Genomic DNA, 19,127 nt, shown 5'->3' on the forward strand with positions numbered 1-19,127 from the left:
CCGTACCTTGGAGGCCTCTGTGAGGATGAGCTTCGAATCCTTCACCAGGCACTGCAGGGGCACAGTCACGTCAATCACCTTCACCTTCTCGCTCTTCTTGCTCTTGTCGTTGACAAACTTCCCGTACCAGGCGTTGACGATGATGAGCCCTGAGGATGGGCGCAGTCTAAGCAGAGGCGGGCCTCGGCTGGGCAGCCCTCGCAAGCCGGACTGCAGGAGCGCCGTGCTCCTCTGAGGACCCCCAGCGCCCACCCTGCCCCAAGAAAGGCCAGGCCTTCTCACCCATTCTGGACTCTTCTGCCTCAATTATTCTTCGGACAGATTCCTGCATCAACCGCACCTGCAAAGAACAAGGAGGGCCACTGTTGGGGTCCTTCCTGGGCTCTGCCTCTTGGGTCAGCTGTAGCCACATGTCTGGGTGCATTTTAGCCCCTCCTCTGTTCACCAAGAACCCAACGGTACCCCTTCATTTATGCTTGATACTTCTGTCACCTGAGAACAGTTCACTTAAAGGGAAGAAAAGGAGGAGAGGACCCTCCAGTTCTTAGAAAAACCTTGTTCTGCCTTTGAGGGTAAGTGTATCTCATCTTTAGGACTGGGCCTGGAGTTCCCGGTATTGTATCCCATAGGGGTTAGAAAGACTGAGATGACTGATGAAGGCCCGTATGCAGAGTGTGACGTGATCCCCGAGCCCCGGTGTGAGCCGTGCGGGCGGCAAAGGGCGAGGAGCCTGAGCCGCAGCGACAGTCGGAGTCACGCAGGGAAAGGACTTCCGGGGGGGGGGGTGTGCATCTCCGAGCACTTACGGCAGCTTCTGCCTCTTGTTTCTTCTGCAGAATGTCAGTGGCTGTGCTCTCCCTCTGCTTTTCCAACTCCCTTAAGCGAGAAAAACACAAGCCACATGTTAGTGCGGAGTGAGGCAACAGAGCCCCTCGTTGGACCTGCGCCCAGCAAACAGTGTGAGCTCTCACTGCATTCCTGGTTCTGGGGCTTTAGAAAATATTTCCAAGACAATCGCAAGCAAATCTGTTCGTTTTAGACCTCTCCAGCTTCCCTTTCTTTTGTCCCTCGGTGGCTCTCCCCCACCTCCTCACCGGAGCACCCATGGGGCCCACTGCGGTGGGAAGCAGCCCCCATGGGACAGGAATCTCAGCACAGGGGGAGGTCGGAGGAGAGGGGAGGACCACAGGGAAGGCCACCTTCTCGGATTATCAGAGAACGCTTTTAGGTAGGGCCAATGCTTACTGCTTTAGGTGCAAAATACGCTTTCTTCTTATGTAGCAAAGCACAGGGATTCCGGGCAGCGCACCCCTGTCTTGTCAGAAGACTGACCCCGGGGCGCCTGGGTGGCTCAGTTGGTTGAGACTCTGCCTTCCGCTCAGGTCATGATCCCAGGGTCCTTGGATCAAGTCCCACATCAGGGTCCCTGCTCAGTGGGGAGCCTGCTTCTCCGTTTCCCTCTGCCCCTCTCCCCTGCTTGTGTGCTCGCTCTCTCTCTTGCTCTTGCTCTCTCTCAAATAAATAAATAAAATCGTTTAAAAAAAAAAAAAGACGACTGACCCCGCACATTCTTCCTTCTAAGCCTCAAGCCTCCTGGGGAAGCAGGGCCCTGAACTCCAGGGACTCAAACGCTGCAGGGGCCCCAAAGAGGAGATTCTCTGAGCTCAGCGACTTATTACATCAGACTGTTGCAAGTACTGAATCTCAACCACCTCTCAGATGGAACGCTGTGCCCCGTGTGTGATCTACAAGAAACTGCAAGATAAACGAACATTTCTGTAACTTCCACGGCTACGGTTAACGCGCGCCCGTGCGTAAGATCTCAAACCCACTCCTGTCGAGCTCAGCGCCAGGAAAAGAAATGGTTAGAATGAGGCCAGGGGCCTATTTCTTGTGGTCATGGTGTATAGTCTGCACAGTTTTACAAACTAGCTCTAACCCTTTCTGGAAGTAGGAGGGACGAGTGAAGGGAGCCCCGTAGCAGGCCCGCTAATGAGCATAATGAGCGCCCACCGAGCGCTTACTACGGGCCGGGTGCCATGCCGAGGCTTCACACGTGTGAATTAATTTTCCTAGTGACTCTCTGAGTAGGTCCTTTTATTATCATATCCACCCTAAAGACAAGGAAACTGAGGCACAGTTATTTACTGATGTCCCCGCGGCACGTTAGGAACTCACTTCTCTTTTTGAGCCCTGAGGTACGGTTTGATGACCAGACGGTGAAGAGCAAAGTAGACCACGAGCGGCCCCACGGTGGCATAGAACACGGCGCTGGGAAGAAGCTGGTCCGTCAAGTGAATAGGGAAGAAGTAAGTTTGACTGGCCCTGTTTAACCTGAAAACAAAAACGACACAGAACACCCAAGATGAGTCAGGTTTCCGGGGAAGGGTAATGGAGGTCTCAGCCACAGGACGAGAACTCTCAGATACACAGAAGGCCAGTTACAGGTGGTTTCATAGTCTACACACCTTCTGGTCCCTGTTCCAAAGTTTAGTTGCTAGATTTGATGTCTGTGACAAAAGAAAGGTCCCACTACCTGCTAACCTCACGGACAAAGCAGTGACTACCACCTGCCCAGAGTGAAGGTGGTCTTAGAAGACAGGAGCGAGGGGGGTGCCTGGGTGGCTCAGTCAGTTAAGCACCTGACTGAGGTCATGATCTCATGGGTTGTGGGACTGAGCAGCAGGGAGTCTGCTTGAGAGTCTCTCCCCCTGTCCCTCCCCCAACTTGTGCACACTCATGTGCTCTCTTTCTTTCTGTGTCAAACAATCTTCAAAGAAAAAAAATGAAGACAGGAGTGGGCACCTCCCGGGGTCCTGGAGATAGAGACCTCTCTACTCTCAATTTACCTAGTCGAAAAAAGTGGGTGAAGATTTCCAAAGTTGGCAGATGAAGGAAGTTCTGCTTCTAGTAATGGTCGGGTAGCTGCCGTTGGGCCAGTCACCCCACAGGTAACCACTGTCAACTCAGACCGCAAAGAACAAAGACTCTCGGGTACTGGAGAGCGACTACAGGCCGGTGGGTACACAGGAGGGCTGAGAGTCTAGAGCGGGCAAAGGCACTGGTTTCCTGTTTTGTTGACAGCTTTGAGCCCGAGGGCAAGTCTTAGCTGCTACTGTGTGGATGGGTAACACTGGAACGAAATCTGCGGTCCTAGGAGATTGAAGACCCAGAGCTCAGAGTCTGACGCAACCACAGCAGCTGGGAAGCAGGGGTCCCTCAACAAGGGAAATCAGAGATTGGGAGCCCCAAGTTCTTTGTATAAACGTGGTGCAAGTCCCCAGCGGATCCCGGTCTATCAGTGGCCTCAGCTACAGGTGAAGTAATTGTGCTGTTCTAGCTGTTGCCACACGTGAGTCCCAGTTCACAGTCTGACTTCTGCCAAGTTAATTACCTTTGAAAAGGAAAAATCAACGCTTTTTGGGAATTGTAACAGAATATAGACTCTCTACACGGTATTATTCACAATACCCAAGGTACAATACAAACGACTCTAGATACCTAGATATACAGCAAGAGAAAAAGATCATAAACCGAGACCAACCCCGGATGACCCAGACACTGGAAGGAGCAGGGAAAGATTTCAGAATGCCACTTTATGCCGGAAGACATATTCACTGCATGGACTTAACAGCAGACAGGAGATGAGAGCAGTCACTGAACTTGTAGACAGATGAACAGAAATTATCCAACACGAAGAACAAAGAGAAAAAAATTGAAGGCAAATGAGCAGAGCCTCAGAAACTGTTGGAACCGGTTTCGAGTTCAGTAATTAGGGCACCAGAGAGGAGAGAATGGGGCGGGAATTACGACTTTAAGAATTAATGGCCTAGGGGCACCTGGGTGGCACAGCGGTTAAGCGTCTGCCTTCAGCTCAGGGCGTGATCCCGGCGTTGTGGGATCGAGCCCCACATCAGGCTCTTCCGCTATGAGCCTGCTTCTTCCTCTCCCACTCCCCCTGCTTGTGTTCCCTCTCTCACTGGCTGTCTATCTCTGTTGAATAAATAAATAAAATCTTTAAAAAAAAATTAAAAAAAGAATTAATGGCCTAAAAGTTCCAAATTTGACGTGGGACATAAATTTACAGATGCAAGGAGTTCAGCAAACTCCAAGCTGCATAAATACAACAAAAACCACATGTAGGTATGTTGTAGGCACAAACTGCTGGAAAAGAAAGTTAAAAAACAAAAAAACAAAAAAACCAAAAGTTAAGTAGCTAGGAAGGAAAGAAGGAAGGAAGGAAGGAAAGAAAGAAAGAAAGAAAGAAAGAAAGAAAGAAAGAAAGAAAGAAAGAAAAACAAAAAGAAAAAGAAAGAAAGAAAGAAACGAAAGAGAGAGAAAAAGGCATCACACTCAGGGGGCTCATGATTCAAACGACCACTGCTATGTGTCATCGGAAAGAATGGAGGCTGGAAGCTGGTAGAAAGAATAACATCTTCAGAGCACTGAAAGCACAAGTCTGTTAACCCTGAACTCTATATTCAGGGACAATATCCTTCAGAAGAAAAGCAACTCCAGAAACGACAAAGAACGCTCAAAACAAAAGAAGCCAAACAACCCAATAATAAAACAGACAAAAGATTTGAAGGACGACTTCACTAACAAAAAAGATATGGATGGTAAATAAGCACACGGAAAGATGTTCACCATCTGGGACGTGAGGGAGCCGCACATCGAAACCACAGTGGGACACACTCACACGCCTGCTGAAGCAGCCCGAGTGAACAAGAGGCCGAACCAAGGGCTGGCGAGGGTGTGGAGCCACTGGGCTCTCACACACTGCTGGTGGGGAGGGAACACGAAGCCACCGCCGGGAAAGCCGCTCAGTACTTTCTTATCCGGGGAGCACACCCCCCTCCAGCTCAGCACGGCTGCTCCTAGGTACTGACCCAAGAGAAATGAAAACTTACGTTCACACAAAACCTGTATGTGAACGTCTACTGGCTTTATCTGTAGCTGCTAAAAACTGGAAACAAGTGCAATGTCCCTAAACTGACAAGCAGATAAACTGGGTGTAACAACACAATGTAATGCCAAGTCACAAGGAAAAGGGACACACTACTGATGCAGGCGACCATCGGGACATCTCTCGAATGTGTTATGCTCATGAAAGCAACACAAAAGGCTTCACACTGTATGATTCCAATTATATGACATTTTGAAAAAGGCAAAAACATAGGGAGTGAAAGCAGACCAGTGGCCAAGGGCGTGGGAGGCCGCACAAAGGCCAGGAGGCAATTTTGAGGGACAATGGAAATGTTCTGTATCTTGACTGTGATGGTGGTTACATGACTTATGTGATTGCCAAACTCCCAGGACTGTACAGTAAGACCGATGAATTTTACATTTATGTAAATTTTACGTCAACAAAGCTTGACTTTAAAAATTACGGCAGTGACAACAGCTTAGTTCTGGGGTAGGAATGCCCACAATGAAACTATTTTAGGTTAATATAATATAAAATAAAATAAAGTCTACATCTAGATAAAATACAAAAGCAGAATAAAGAAAAAATAGAGACATTTTCTTGGTAAAGAACACTAAGAGGTAATCACTGACAGAACTACACTAGAAGAAAAGCTGAAGAAAGTTCTTTAGGCCAAAGAAACAAATATCAGAAGAAAAATTAGATTTTTAGGAAGGAATAAGGAACACTGGAAATAGTGAAAAAAAGAAAAAGTGGGCAAACATAACTCCCCCCCTTAATTTTTTAAAACACATATATGTACAAATATATACATATAAAACTATTTACAGCCAGAATTACAACACTCTCGGGACTATAATGTGTGTAATTATAATGCATATGGCAAGTACAGCATGAAGAACATGGGAGGGGAAATGGTCCTAGAAGTTTTCAAGGTTCTTTCATTTTACATGAAGTAATACAATATGAAGTCTAATCAGATGATAAAAGGTTAATAATACATAATCTCTAGAGCAACCACTAAGAAAAAAAACCCCAATGCAAAGAGGTATAGCTAAAAAGTCAACAGGTAAGTCAAAATGGAATGCTAAAAATATTCAGTAAGAGAAGACAGAAGACAAATCATAAATAACAGGCCTAAATCCAGCCATCCCAATAATTACATTAAATATTAATGGACTAAACACTCCAATTAAAAAGCAAGAAACTGTATGAATGCATATATGCTGGCTATAAGACACCCTGTGTATATGAACACAGAGACAAATTAAATATAAACAGACAGAAAAGGATAAACCATAGAAACAGTAAGCATAAGAAGGCTGCAGCAGCTATACGAGTATCAGATAAAGCAGACTTCAAGTCAAGGAAAGCTGCTAGAGATGAAATTTACGAAGCCAAAATGGACAAAGGAAGAAACAGAGAATTCTACACTCATAGGTGGATATTTTAACACTACTTTCTCAGCAACTGACAGAAATCTGGCCCAAATCAGTAAAGTACAGAACTTCTGGTTTCTGATGAATGTCGTCAACCACCTTGACCTGTTGGTATTTATAGAACACTACAGCCAACAACTGCAGAATACATTTTCAAGTGCACATGATCACTCGGGTCGATTACATGGTGGGCTGTAAAAAAGTCTCAATATAAAAGACTGGAATCATACAGCATATGTTCCCTGACCAAAATGAAATTAAATTGATATCATTAATCAAATATAGAGAAAAACCCAAATATTTAGAAATTAAGCAATACATTTCCAAAAGTGAAATTAGAAAGCAGTCTGAATTGAATTATAATGATGTAACAAAATATCCAAATCTGTGGGATGGGGTAAAACAGTGTTTAAAGCCTTAAGTGTTTATAATATAAAAGAAAGATTTCAAATTAATAACCTCAAGCTGGGCTTTAAAAATCTAGAAAAGAGCAATGTGAAATCAAAGTATGTAGAAAGAAAAAAAAATCAGAAATCAATGAAACAGAAAACAGACAAACAAAGAACATAACAAAGCCAAAGCTGTTTCTCTGAAAGGCTAAGTGTCCCATCGAGACTGGTTATGAAAAAGGAAGAATGAACACAAATGACCAACATGAGGAATGAAGACAGAGACCATCTACAGAGAATTATGGACATTAAAAAGGTAAGGGCATATTATGAGCAACTTCATGTTAACAAATCCAACAGTCGAAATGGACATATTCCTTGAAAAACACAAAGTAACAAAGCTGACACAAGATGAAAGAGAAAACTAGAAAAGCCCTGTATTTTTTCAAAGAATCCATTATCAAAAATCCTCCTACAGGGGCACCTGGGTGGATCAGTTGGTTGGGCATCTGACTCTTGATTTCGGCTCAGGTCATGATCTCAGGGTCATGAGATGGAGTCCCATGTTGGGCTCTGCGCTCAGCAGGGAATCTGCTGGAGATTCTCTCCCCCTCCCTTTGCTCCTGCCCTGCTTGTGTGTGCACTCTCTCTCAAAAAAGAACAAACTATTCTCATACAAATCCTTTCAGAAAACAGAGGAAGAAGGGACCACTTCCTAACTCATTTTATCAGGCTGCCATAACTCATTCCAAAATCTGACAAATACGTAATTAAAAAAGAAAGTTACAATCCACATCCCTTATAAACACAGATACAAAAGTAAGATATTAGCAAATGAAATCAAGCAATATATAAAAAGTATTATATGTTATGATCAAGTGGAATTTTTCTCAGGAATGTAAGGTTGGTTTAACATTCAAAAATTGCTGTGATTCACCAAGTAAACAGACTACAAGAGAAAAGTTAGCAAAGTAAGATCCTCTGTTATGCTGAACTCTGGGGCCTTCCGGAAAACTTCAGTTTATACAGCAATACGATCTGGACAATTCAGCCTGCTGACACGGGAACCTTGGTTGAAGTGAACATGTTTCTTTCCGAGGAGGGAGAGTGGCATTCTTGGGATGAGAATTCAATTCAGATTATGTCCTGCAATATCTGCACGGGAGAAGTGTTTCACAACAGAAATGGAATCAGAAAACCGTGTCTCGTTAGTGGCCCCAATTTGGGAATAAAAGGGGTTAGAATGCAGAAAATCTGTCGGCTATCTGTGTGTCCTTTACTAAATCTCAGGGGTCCTCAGATCACTGAGAGGAGAGCGGCCCAATGCAGCTCTGGTCCTGGTGACCTGTTTTGGCTCTCATCTCCAAACCGTGATGTGTGATCTGCTTCCTTCCTGTCTCTGTATCTCTCCCTCCCTCCTTCTGTCTCTCGCAGAGCTCTCTCAAGTGCCAGGCTGGGTTCTAGGCTCCAGGAGTACAGTACGGAATACAATGAACACAGTTAAAGAACTTCTGATGAGGGCCAGGGAAGTGGACGGATGATCAGAGGGAGATGGTGTCGTGGAGGATAAACAGGGGAAATGGAAAGAGTTTGCTTGGGGCAAAGTGAGGGGTATGCTCTTACCGGGTGACGAGGGATGGTTTTGGCAATTAGGTGACATCTGAGCAGACACCTGAGGGAATCGAAGGAACCAGCCATGCTGGCATCTGGGGACTGAGATAAAGCAAGCACATAGTCTGGTCATAGGAGTGGGCTCGCTGTTGTCTGGAGCAGCGTGGAGGCCAGGGTGGCTGGAGTGGAGTGAGAAGGGGCAGATGGGAGAGGAGGGGTCAGCAGGAAGTGAGGTTCTGATCACAGAGGGTCCTGAAGAACTCTGGCTTTTGCCCAGGATTGAGGGAGTCACTGAGGGCTTAAGCAGAGAGCGACAAACACTGACTTATGTTCAAACGTTCTGCCCGTGTGGAGAGCAGGCTCACGAGGCGGTGAAGGAGAAGGGTCAGAAGGATACTGCCGTAATTCAGAACCAGACAGTGGGAGCAGAGGCGGTGAGGAACGGTCATGTTCAGGAGATGCTTTCTGAGGACAGCTGGGATGGTTTTGAGATGCATTAACTTTGGTGTGTGGGAAGAAGAGTGACCAAGGCCAGCTCCAAGGTTTTGCACAGAACAGCTGGAAGGCTGGGGCTCTCCTGACCGGCACAGGGAGGCTCTGGGCAGAGTGGGTTTGGAAGCATCAGGAGCTGCGATGGGACGTTTGAGACGCCGGTGGAGATCCAAGCAGTGGTTTGTAAGAGGAAGTGGGAGAGGGGCTGGAGGTCTGGCAGGCAGGCCAGGCCGGAGCTATAAACGTGAGCATTGTCAGTGCAGGAAGGTACTTTTCAAGCCAGCAGGCCGGATGGGGCCACCCGGGGAGGGAGTCCACACAGACAAGGACCGGGTCCCACGCGACGCCACACACAAGCGATCAGCCAGTGAGGTAAGAGAGGCGGCACGGAGAGGCTGGAAGGCAGGAAGGCACGCCGCCGGAGCAGGGGAGAAGGCTCTGGGACGGAGGGATGAACAGACGCTGTACAGGCTGATGGCGGCTCTGTACGTGTCACGTGTGTGAACAGCAGTGTCGACGAGTGGGCGTGTGGGGCTGGCACCGGGAGCACCCGGGGGAAGGGAGAGGTGCACCCGGCTTGTAGAAGCTCCCCGACCGCACAGACTCAGACCCTCAGGGAACACTGGGCCTCCGGACTCCTTGGCAATGGCTTACACGCCAAGACAGAGGCAACCAGATCTTTAAGAACAAAGCTACAAAGCCCGGCCTATTTCATCCTTAACGGGGGTGAAGCCCGGGTGAGTTACAGGTTGCCAGACACTCCTTGGCCAGAAAGATCCAGTTCCACTTACTTGACTTTGAGAGAAACGCCCTGAGGGACTCCAACGCTGACAGCTGCGCCTAAGACGCTGTGCCTGGAGATTTTGCGCTCGGCTCCGTACTCCACCACCGTCCCGAAGAAGCCAGCCCTGCAGGGAGCGTGAGGCCTGAGCAAGTGGGGCCCCTGGGCTCTCCGTCTCCTCCGGTCCCCACGAGCAACTGTCACTCAGCCCAGAGGTCGCCCCTGCCCCCGCCCCAGGAGTGGATCACGACAGACACCCTTGGTCAGCGAGCAGAACGAAGTCAGCACACGAGCGGTGCGGTCCTTCCGTCAGCCTCGAGTCCCTCAGGGCGGGGACGGCGGAGCGGTCAACTCCGCAGCCTTCAACAGGAGCACCCGGGAGACGTCACAGACACGAGCGGGCACCTCACACCCACCAGCTCCGCCTTCGGAACCCCCTCCACAACGTGCCGCAGGCCTGCTTCCGAGCAGCCAGGCCAGGACTTACTTCAGGGATCCTTTCACGCGGGTCTGGTCATCATCCTGGAATTTGTGCTGATAGCTGATCAGCGCAAAGGAGTGAGGGATTCCAAGCTGGGGAGACGGGGAGAAGGGAAAGCACACTAGTGGCCGAGACGCCGTGGGAGGGCGGGCACTGCGTCCCGCTGGCTGCTGAGTGCCCATCGTGGGCAGGCCTCTCTGGCAGGGGCCTGTGTTGAAGATTACTAGTGGCCAATATTTAAAATATTTAAAAACTGGAGGAGTTCACATAAAAACCCAGTTTCCTGACTTCTCATGAAAACAAACATTCTGTGGTCGGGAGCCTGATTCTTACACAGCGGCAGGTGCGGGTGCTGAGGGCAGCTGCCTTTTGAGGTGGGGGGTCCCTCGTGCCGTGTCCCTGCCCACCGCAGCGGCACCTGAGCGCACGACTCTGCTCTGGGGTCGCTTACCAGCCTGGGCTCTCTCGCACCCTGATCCTGTGGGCCTCTGCTAGACGTGAACGGGGCGCTCTGCTTTAGGACGACGGGAACACAGCTACGCTGGTGTGCGTGCACACTCAACGCCCCTGAGTGTGCGTGCACAAAACCGGCCCCTCGGGCACACGAGGGAGCAGCTCTGTCCTCACCTGCAGGGCCACAGTGAAGTGGCTGGTTTTGGTGTCCCGGACGATGCTCGTGTTCATGGCCGACTGGATACCCCACCGCCACTGCAGGTAGCCCACCGTGTTCTTGTCCAGGTTCCGGGCTAGGACAGTGGTGAGGCCAGGCCGGATTCCACGGGATGAAAACTGCAGAGCACAGTTTGTCGTCACAAAGCTAGGGGGACACACAGAAAGGGGTCCTGGATGACACCCGGTTCTCAGCTGTTCTTGGCCCTTTCCTCTCTGTCAGGCTAAGACCCAGCTCACTCTGCCTTCCATGAATCCCCGAGCCGGCGCCCCACCAGGAAGACAGGACACTGAGCCTCTCTCCTTGAGAGGGAACGAGAGGGTGCCTTGCTGCAATGTTCCCAGTAACCCTCCCTGCTGATGTGCGTGGCCCACCACCTCCCATTCTACCGAAAACCACCAGGTCCAACCCTACTACAGGTCAGAATCACCTCGGGGTGGGGCAAAGGCTGCACACTGGAATCACCCCGCTGATCCCGCGCCCTGCCGTCCCATACCGGCTTGGAGGGTTAAAAGCTTGCCAGGTGATTCTAATGTGCAGCCACGTGGGAGGACCCCTGACCCAGAGACCACCCCGACCAATTAAGTCAGAGTTTCCAGGCAGGGCTCCGGGCATCAGTAGATTCTTCCAGGACCGCCTGTGATTCTGGTGTCCACCCACGGTCGAGAGCTTGGAAAGCTAGTACGGTAAACCGCTTGCCGGGAAAGGCATCTGAAGTTTGTTTCCAAGGGAGTCAGCCCCATCTTCTGGTTAAAAAGGGGTATTTCATTTCAAAGGCAAAGGAATTCACACCACTTTACCCAAAGCGTTAAAAGGTGAGCCAACAGCCCAACATTCCCCAGACTGCCGAAGGCTGGCTTCTTTTTCTCTTTCCTAAGCTCTAGAGCTATCACTTTGCCACTAAATAATAACAAATATGAGGGCTCTGATCGTCTTGCTCTTGCAAACCTCCAGCAGCGCTCCGTGAATTAAGAATTTACTCCTCTCCACAGGGCCTCCAACCCAAATGTTCCCTCATTTCTCTCAAGTCACATGGGGTGCCAGCTGCGATTTTCTGCTTCAGCCACAGTGGGTTCAGGGGAGGCAAGCGGGGAGGGGAGAGGCCAAAGTCACCCTAGAATTTCAAGACAGTGGCACTGAAAAGAATCAAAATATAAGGACTGAGATTCTTGTTTAATTAAAGTAAGAAGACTTAGTCTTTTTATCCAGCATGTCCTAGAGAGAGACCGATTTGAGAGAGAGAGGAGAGATCAGCAAGAGGTTCAATATAACTCTCCAGTGTCTGTGCATCTTGCTGACGACCAGGGAGTCTCTCAAGTGCCTCCCGGTTCAATACAGACCCTTTCCAGAACTTGAAACACATTCTCGGGGACAAAGAAAGGATCCACAAGTTCATCAATATTTTAGGCCACTAACCAGCTTGCCTGTGAAGGTGCTTTCTCTCCAGTCTCTCCTGGCTCTCACAGCCCCCGGTGAGCAGGCAGGAGCCTCAGCCCCACAAAGGAGGAGACTGTGCACCACAGATCAGAAGCCGGGCCCAGGGCAGCGACAGGCAGCAGACGACCCCTCCCCACACCCACCAGTCCAGAGTCTGCGCCACATGCACCCTGCCTCGGCTCTCTGCCAGCGCCGCAGGGTCTGCCCCTGGTGACCTTGTAGGACAGAAATGGTAACTCCAGGTGACCTTGACAAAAAGAATACACAAGTTCTAGTCTGCTAAATCCACAAAGACCATCAAAGAGGATTTCTCTATATTTACCATCTTGGGGTGAGATTACGGAACAGCTTCAGACCAAATAAAGGTCCCTGCAGATCCCCGGCTCCAAATTCTAACTGTTCAAAAGAGAAAAAGAGAGTGTTAGTGGTGTTTACTCTCACAGAAGCAACCCGTGTCTCAGGGAAGCACCTCTGGCTATAATTCCTTCTTTTAATTCAAAGCCACTGGCCCTTGCCAGGGCTCTGAAAGTAGGGGCTGGAAGATTCTGGAGCCCAACATGAGGCTTGAACTCACGGACCCTGAGATCAAGACCAGAGCTGAGATCAAGAGTCAGACGCTTAACCGACTGAGCCACCCGGGCGCCCCTTAAAGATTCTTAAGACCTCATCCTAACCTGCACCAAATGGAGGACTGTTCCCACAGATCCAAAGGAGGCTGTTTTCAAGGAGGCATGTTTCAGAAAGGAGCCCCTCCAAAGAAAACACTGCTGGCCTCCGATGGTCTCGCTTGCTCAGGTCAGAAGAGGAGACCGGCTTCCTGTGCCCGGCCATCTGCAGAGCCGCCTGCTGAGCCCCCCCCCCCGCCGCAGCGCCGACTTCACGTTCTCGTTCTGCTCTGCTTCATCGCCCGTGGCTCTCGCAGGTGACTGGAGATGGTCCTCGGGGGTCTGGAGTAACCATCAGCAGTCCTACACTCAGCCTTGGAAGTCCAGCCAGTTCTGGCTGCCTCATTTACTAGTCTGGGTGACTTTCGAGGCAACTCTTCAATGTTAACTTGACGCAGTTCAATTTGCTCAGCAGAGCTGGCTGTTCGATGGCCGCCGATCAGCGGACCAGAGCACTGACATGTGCCTGCCTCCCGAGCTGGGCAGGAAAAGGGAGGAGCCTACAGGTTTCGGCTGAAGGGGAATAAAGATGCGGAGTTTCTCGCGGTTGCGTTTCTCTAAGCTGCTCCAGTGTACCTCTGAGCTGTCCAGCAGACGGGGGATTCTGTCTCTGCTATGAGACATGTTTTTCTCTTGGGGACAGTCACCTCATGCGAGTTTGACATCTGGTACCCTGTTGTACAATGATGTGGCCAACCTAGGTCTTTTTGGGGGTTGGCTTTTAGAGTGTAAATGTTCAGAAATAAAGCTTTGCAGTGGATAACATGACTCTGCCCGTCAGCATTCTTACCTCTCCCCATCCCTTTGCGGAAGTGACTCGTCTAAGCGCGAAGTTAATGGAACCCCCTCCATTCCCATTCTGGGTTGAGAGGCTTCCGGAGAGGATGGCTGTGTCTGTAGTTGTCAAGGGTGCCTAGGAAATGATATTTGCTGGTAAGGAATGAGTCAAAGCACTAGGGAGCACAAGGACAGCAGCCTAATGAATACACTTCCAGTGCACGGCCAAAGGTGCAGGTGACCACGACTCCAGGGGCTAGGGATGCACGATGACCTCAACTGGTTCACTTCTCTCCCACTTTGCCATCTGAACGGCATGCGGCCACCAAGGTAATGTTTTGCAAAAGCTTTGCTGGGAAAATTTCAAAAAACCAGGGGAAAGACAGGGCTAAATGCTGGTTCTTAGGGTACTGATAGCATCTGATGGCACAGAGACTTCATTATGTGCCTTCCCTCCCACTGTGGGATGTCTGGGACTCTCTAGTCCGTGTTTGCCACCAGCACTGGGGAAGGGACTGAATCCGTGGCCCTACTAGCCAACCCTGGAAGCTCCGCCAGATGGGCAAGTTTCCCAGAGTTAGGACTTCATCTGGGTGGACGCACTTGAGAATAAACGGAGTTGAGGAGGTAGAGACCTACTGTAAGCCTCAGCAGACCTGCCCGCCAGTGCTACCTTCAAACTGTGGGCAGAAAGATGACATTTTAGTGACCCTGGGGTCAGCTGAATATTGTGCTTTCTGCACATGACAGAGTGTGCCTTAAAACTAAGACTCGTTCTTGGAATCACCAGTGGAGGTCTGCTTTCTCACCCTAGACCCTCCTGACCTTGACCTCTGCTTCTCCCACACCACTTGCACTTCTGCTGGGGGAGCCCTGTGACCTTGGAAGCTAAGTGCCCCCTGGCACTCATGCTGCGAACAAGTCAGCAAAGCAGTAACAAACAAGGTTGGGCCTGGAACTCTTTTTTTTTTAAGTGGCTAACTGCATCCTTTCATAAATAAAGATGAGAAAAACCACAGCTGCTCGGTGCGCTGCGCCTCCTTAACCCGAGCTCACCGCACGCGGGGTGGGGGGGCGTCCGGGCTTTACCTCAATGGACTGGGATATGTGCATCTTGTTGATTTCAATCTGCGGAAAGCCACTTCCGGACACATCTTCGTACTCCTCTTCGTAGCGATCAAAAAGGTCAGTGGCATCGATGCCAACACTGATGGTCCCCTGGGGCAGAAAAACAAGCAGTCAGCAGCAGGGGTGGTATTTGTGGAATGAAAGACCATCTACACTCTGGCAGCCGGCGGTTCACTGGATGTGGGCAGGACTCCCCCACGAAGCCCACGGAGCATGAATGTCACAGTTCACACCAAACAGCAGCAGAGCGTCACTGACTGCTGGGGTCACAACACCAGTCACGTCAGCAGGCAAACAAGACAAGCGTTAGGAAAAGAAAAAAGGCCCATGTAATTTGATTTTTAGAGCCCAGACAGGACCGACTTCATGGCTCTAAATAGATCACCTCCAGATTTAACCCCTGAATGCAGAAACCACCTAGACACGAGCCACATGAATTAAACATTTTAATGTTTGATTCTAAACACTCTCACGTCACAAAACTACCTTAAAACTCTTTATACATAAACATAACTTCAAAGATAAAGAAGTGCCAGGTGCCGGGCGCCTGCGTGGCTCAGATGGTTAAGCAGCTGCCTTTGGCTCAGGTCATGATCCCAGGGTCCTGGCACGGAGCCCTGTGCTGGGCTCCTTGCTCAGCGGAAGTCTGCTTCTCCCTCTCCCTCTGCCTGCCACTCCCCTGCTTATGCTCTCGCTCTCTGTCAAATAAATAAATAAAATCTTAAAAAAAAAAAAAGTGCAAACAAAATCAATTATGAATGAATGGAAGATTGAAAAATTGTTTCACCTTCTAAAATTAATTTGAGGATTAAGCTATGAGAAACGAACACTATATTCTCTTGAGAAATGTGAAGCTAAAATTTGCTGACTGATATAAAATGCTCCATACTTGGAAAATCAATGTTTATTATTTTCTTATCATAAGATTTTTCAAATGAGCATATATCTTAATCCCACATATAAAAACATGACCACATACACATTTTTATTCAGTTCCCTGCAGCCCATTTTAAAAAACCGTATTCAGGCTGAATTTACATATAATAACGCAAACTGCGCCCACCTAACGTGCAAATTTCGGTGAGTCCTGACAGACACGTGGACTCGGGAAACCAACCTCCACAATCACGACACCGAACATTTCTATCGCTCCAAAAGCAGCATGGGAGCATGTGTTTTTCTCCCTGAGAAGGGGACACGCGAACAAAGACGTGAGTGGGAAACCAGGGAGTAGGGCTGGAGCAGGGCGCACAAGGCTGACGAGGAGGCTGTGGGTGGTTGTGCGCTGACGTTATGGCGGGGGGGTGCGGGGCAGGGGGTTATCCAGGAGATTTTGAGTTGAACCCTGCTGTTTCGGCGGGTTTAGCAATTACCCCAGATTTTCATTTTTAAACCAAGTACCACCATCATCGTCAATAGCTGCCTTAAACTAACAAGCCAGACTGGGGTTGGTGCGTAGGCCTTCGCTCGGTCCCTCTAGCCTCCGACACCATCCCGTCTAGCGGTGTGTGGGGGCCACTGCTTCTCTCTTCTCTTCCCAGGCGAAATTTGAGCACCCTTCCACCCTCAGACCACCCCAGACGCTTGCTGGTGTGGTGGCCGGGCAGTCACCTCCTCCCAGCCCAGCTGGTGTGAGAAGGAGGAGATGCTGCTGCCTGTCTGCAACAGCAGGCAGGTGGCCCGGGCCTTGGCCCGTGACATACATGAAGCCGTGGGCAGCCATGTGCACGGGAACCTGCAGGTGCATATGAACATGGGTGGGAACAGAGGCGGGCCAGTCCTGCAGAAGGTAGTAGAGAGCAGTCCAACGCTCTTGCCAGTGCTTTTCTTCTACTGAACGATATCATCAGGAGGTGGCATACTTTCCGTGAAGGTCACAGTAACTATTTTGGGTGTGGTGGGTCCTATGGTCTCTGTTGCAATTCAACTCTGCTGTTGGAAGGGAAAGCAGACTAACTACCCAGCAAGGGACTGACCCTGGCTATGTTCTAGTTCCAGTAAAACTCTTTATTCATACTAAAATCTGAATTTCATACATTCATGTTTCAAAATATTACTTTTCTTTTTGTTCTTCTTCTTTAAAACAAACAAACAAAAAAAGCTCCAGCGTGGAGCCCAATGGGGGTCTTGAACTCATGACCCTGAGATCAAGACCTGAGCTGAAATGAAGTTGGACGCTTAACCCACTGAGCCACACAGGCGCCCCCTTTCGATTTTTTTTTTTACCATTAAAAAAACATAAAAAGCATTCTTAGTTTGTAAGTCACATAGAAACTGGCAGTGGGCCAAATCTGCAACTCGTGATGTAAATCTGTAGGGCGTTTGTTTTTTTGGGTAATACTTCCTTTTTTGATAAATTCTTCAGGCAGCAATAAAATTAAACATAGTGTATGTTTAAAAAACAACGAAAATAAGCACTCAATTTCCATTTTCTCAGAAAGCTGATGAATCTGTAACTTGTATGAAATGTTTTTCAGTGCCGATCATTCATCCATAGCACTAATGCAGACCCCATGAAAATCAAGTCTTTAAAGTGAGCTGCTCTTCTTTAAAGACCACGCCTGAAGTGACGTGTAGCAGCAGGGATTTACAGGTAACTGTGCATCAGACGGTCGTTCCTCTCTGTTCATTTCACTCATTTTCATCATTCTAAGGTTTGTACTGCACACATGAACGATAAAGCAATAGCTATTTATATGTTCGTTCTATTAGCAAAAGAACCTCACAGCTGCTAACGATGCCAATTTTATGTCTGTGCTAACCTGATGCTTCAAACAGAAAATCAGGTAATCTTAGTAATGGCTTGATATGAATTATAAAGTGCAATATTGTGATTTATAAGAAATATATATTTGGTCATTCAGGTGACCAAATCCGTATTTCGTATTTGTATTTGGTCTTCATACACAGGGTTTCTGGCTCACAGCTCCTAAAACCCATGAAATTTCTGGTGATAAGGGTGATAAATGTGTCTTCTGTTATGTTAATGAAGGTGGCTTTTAGTCTCCTCCACCCCAGGGCCAGGGCCTGGATGCCAGGAGCAACAACCAAGTGATTAGATGGCTGGAAAGTTCCAGTTCTAGCCCCAGCCTCCAGGGAAGGAAGAGGAGCCAGAGGTTGAAACAGCCAATGGCCAATGACTTAGTCAATCTGACTATGCGATGAAGCCTCCATAAAAATCCAGAAGGACCGGGTTCGGAGACCTTCAGGGCTGGTGGGCACGGCGGTGGTGCAGGGAGAGCAGGGTGTCCGGAGAGGGCACTCAAGTCCTGTACCCGCTCCCCAGACTCTGCTCTGCATACTTCCACCTGGCTGCTGATTCATAAACATGCTTTCCCTGAGTTCTGCAAGCTCCTCCAGTGAATTACGAGAAGCTAAGAAGGAGGGTGTTGGGATCTACAGCCCTCAGTCAGAAACCCTGTGACTGGCATCTGCGGTGCGGGGTGGCTGCAGTTATGTAGGACTGAACGCTTAACCTGTGGAATCAGATGCTGTCTCCAGGTAGATGGTGTCAGAACTGAATTGAATTTTTTATTTTTTTAAGTAGGTTCCACACCCCGTGTGGAGCCCAACGTGGGGCTTTAACTCTTGACCCTGAGATCAAGGCCTGAGCTGAAATCAAGAGTCAGATGCTCAACCGACTGAGCCACCCAAGTGCCCCTAGAACTGAGTTGACTTCTTGCTGGTTGCATGCTGCCCCCATCCTCCATGCTGGAATTAGGTGGGAACCCTAGAAGAAAATGTTACTGTAAACTCAAGCCAAAAAGTTTCCACCATGGTAATACTCAAATGCCAATTTTGGTAAAGATACATGTTATGGTAAAAGGGTCTTTAAAGTAAGAAACCTGGGGCGCCTGGGTGGCTCAGTCGTTAAACGTCTGCCTTCGGCTCAGGGCGTGATCCCGGAGTCCTGGGATCGAGCCCCACATCAGGCTCTTCTGATGGGAGTCTGCTTCTTCCTCTCCCACTCCCCCTGCTTGTGTTCCCTCTCTCTTACTGGCTGTCTCTCTCTCTGTAAATAAATAAAAAAAAATCTTAAAAAAAAAATAAAGTAAGAAACCTATAGAGCAGAAATAGCTCTAGAATTAGTTACAGTGCACACAGGTGCATAACTGTGTCAAAACAAGCTGTGATATTCCACCTAGGGAAAATTAACTTGTCAAAATGTACAAATATTTTTGTGTATTCAGAAAAATAATAATTTTTTGTGAAGCTGATTCTTTTCCTTTTTTTAAAAAGTAGGCTCCATGCTGGGCATAGAGCCCAGTGTGGGACTTGAACTCATGACCCTGAGATCAAGACCTGAGCTGAGATCAAGAGTTAGATGCTT

At 48.8% G+C, this 19,127-nt stretch overlaps 1 protein-coding gene across 2 annotated transcripts in view; it reads right to left on the reverse strand.

Annotated features, from left to right (window-relative positions):
- The window catches only part of DNAJC11 (DnaJ heat shock protein family (Hsp40) member C11), a 73,938-nt gene that overhangs the window by 2,626 nt on the left and 52,185 nt on the right, over positions 1–19,127 (reverse strand). For both annotated transcript variants that reach the window (XM_026519941.4, XM_057305177.1), the window contains exons 5-14: positions 14,759–14,887; positions 13,683–13,805; positions 12,550–12,623; positions 10,748–10,937; positions 10,127–10,212; positions 9,650–9,766; positions 2,179–2,334; positions 807–876; positions 283–340; positions 7–149 (exon numbers count right to left, since the gene is read on the reverse strand). In XM_026519941.4, coding sequence (XP_026375726.2) covers positions 7–149; positions 283–340; positions 807–876; positions 2,179–2,334; positions 9,650–9,766; positions 10,127–10,212; positions 10,748–10,937; positions 12,550–12,623; positions 13,683–13,805; positions 14,759–14,887 — 1,146 coding nt within the window. The remainder of the gene's footprint in view (positions 1–6; positions 150–282; positions 341–806; positions 877–2,178; positions 2,335–9,649; positions 9,767–10,126; positions 10,213–10,747; positions 10,938–12,549; positions 12,624–13,682; positions 13,806–14,758; positions 14,888–19,127) is intronic.

Source organism: Ursus arctos, unplaced genomic scaffold (genome assembly GCF_023065955.2).
Source record: "Ursus arctos isolate Adak ecotype North America unplaced genomic scaffold, UrsArc2.0 scaffold_32, whole genome shotgun sequence".
NCBI lineage: Eukaryota > Metazoa > Chordata > Mammalia > Carnivora > Ursidae > Ursus > Ursus arctos.